The sequence below is a fragment of the Fulmarus glacialis genome, unplaced genomic scaffold (genome assembly GCF_000690835.1).
Source record: "Fulmarus glacialis isolate BGI_N327 unplaced genomic scaffold, ASM69083v1 scaffold17856, whole genome shotgun sequence".
In the NCBI taxonomy this organism is placed as follows: Eukaryota; Metazoa; Chordata; class Aves; order Procellariiformes; family Procellariidae; genus Fulmarus; species Fulmarus glacialis.
In genome coordinates this window covers 669-2,324 of record NW_009218945.1, presented here as the reverse complement: position 1 = coordinate 2,324, position 1,656 = coordinate 669, and the positions used below count along the sequence as shown (strand labels likewise).

The 1,656-nt window shown below is 62.7% G+C and overlaps 1 protein-coding gene across 1 annotated transcript in view; it reads left to right on the top strand.

Moving 5' to 3' along the window:
• LOC104078535 (protein FAM65A-like) overlaps nt 1–1,656 on the top strand; it is a gene marked incomplete at its 3' end in the record, with an annotated part of 5,823 nt that overhangs the window by 3,940 nt on the left and 227 nt on the right. The window contains exons 4-9 of the mRNA XM_009580203.1: nt 53–205; nt 292–355; nt 438–481; nt 691–816; nt 1,033–1,181; nt 1,412–1,541. Coding sequence (XP_009578498.1) covers nt 53–205; nt 292–355; nt 438–481; nt 691–816; nt 1,033–1,181; nt 1,412–1,541 — 666 coding nt within the window. The remainder of the gene's footprint in view (nt 1–52; nt 206–291; nt 356–437; nt 482–690; nt 817–1,032; nt 1,182–1,411; nt 1,542–1,656) is intronic.

The following is a 1,656-nucleotide window of genomic DNA, read 5'->3' as shown; positions in this document are numbered from 1 at the left end:
CCGGTCTGTCCCCGCCCTTTCCCCTAACCGCAGCTTGGGCCTGTCCTTGCAGATAGATGATCTCTACGAGGCTTATTGCATCCAGCGGCGGCTCCGCGATGGAGCCCACAACATGGTCAAGGCTTACAGCACGGGCTCGCCGGGCAGCCGGGAGGCACGCGAGAGCCTGGCTGAGGCCAGCAAGGGCTACAAGGAGTACACGGAGGTGAGGCAGCCGGCTGGGGTGGGCTGGCAGGGTGCTGGGTCCCACGGGTGGCTGCTGATGGGTGCTGTCTGTCCGTCTGTCCCCAGAACATGTGTCTGTTGGAGAACGAGCTGGAGAGCCAGCTGGGCGAGTTCCACGTCCGGATGAAAGGTAATGCGTCCCGCTCCATCCCTGGCCTGCTGCCTGCCTGCCTGCCTGCTGCCTGCTGACGCCTCTCTGCCTTCTCTTGCAGGACTGGCAGGCTTTGCCCGGCTCTGTGCTGGTGACCAGTATGAGGTTGGTGGGACCATATGGGTTGGGATCTGCTCTTCTCCTGCCCCGTGGTCCTTGGCGTGCCTGGGGGGCGTAGGTGGGCGCTGGTGTGGAGGGCATGGTGCAGGGCAGTGGTGGGTGGCATGGGTCCCTGGTCATGCCTGGGGATGCACAGAGAGCACCCACCACCCCAGTGCTGTATCTACCCCACACCCACACCTCTGCATCCCCAGATCTTCATGAAGTACGGACGGCAGCGGTGGAAGCTGCGGGGGCGCATCGAGGTGAACAGCAAGCAGGTGTGGGACAGCGAGGAAATGGTTTTCTTGCCCCTTGTCACCGAGTTCCTCTCCATCAAGGTACAGTGCAAATGGGGCAGGGATGGTGTGGGCCAGCTACCACCCTGCAGCCCAGCAGGGCTTCCCTCCGGGACCTCACCTAAACCTCACCTTCACGGGGGTGGGAGGAGGCTGTCTGGTGGCCGTGGCATCCTGGCACACAGCATGGATGCAAACAGCATGGATAAGATGAGGCCCACGGCTTCATCTCGTCCTCTCCTCCCTCTCCTTCTCCAGGTGACAGAGCTAAAGAGCCTGGCCAACCATGTTGTGGTGGGCAATGTGTCCTGCGAGACCAAGGACCTCTTTGCGGCTCTGCCCCAGGTAGTGGCTGTGGATATCAACGACTTGGGCACCCTCAAACTCAGCCTGGAGGTGACCTGGAAGTGAGTATCTCAGCAGGCATTGCTGGTAGCACATGGCAGGGCTGAGGGTGCCCGGCATGAGGTGGCAAGAGGTGGCCTGCCCCGGGCTCTCTCCCATCCCAAAACTGGGCTGCAATTATGGAAAACCAGAGCTGGACTGGATGGGGTCCTGGTGTCCTGCTTGCTGCAGAGCAGGGTCGAGACCCGCCCAGGCTGGCACACAGCCCTCACCTCCCGGCTCTCCTCCCCAGCCCCTTCGACAAGGATGACCAGCCCTCTGCAGCCAGCACCGTCAACAAGGCCTCCACAGTGAACAAGAGGTTCTCCACCTACAACCAGAGCCCGCCTGACACGCCATCCCTGCGGGAACAGGCTTTCTACGTAAGTGTGGCACCGGGCAGGGCTGCTCAGGAGAGGTGGCCCATGGAGGGGTCCACACAGGGATGTGCCCAGGCTACGTCCCAGAGGGTGGCACGGCTCGGGCACAGGGGTGGAC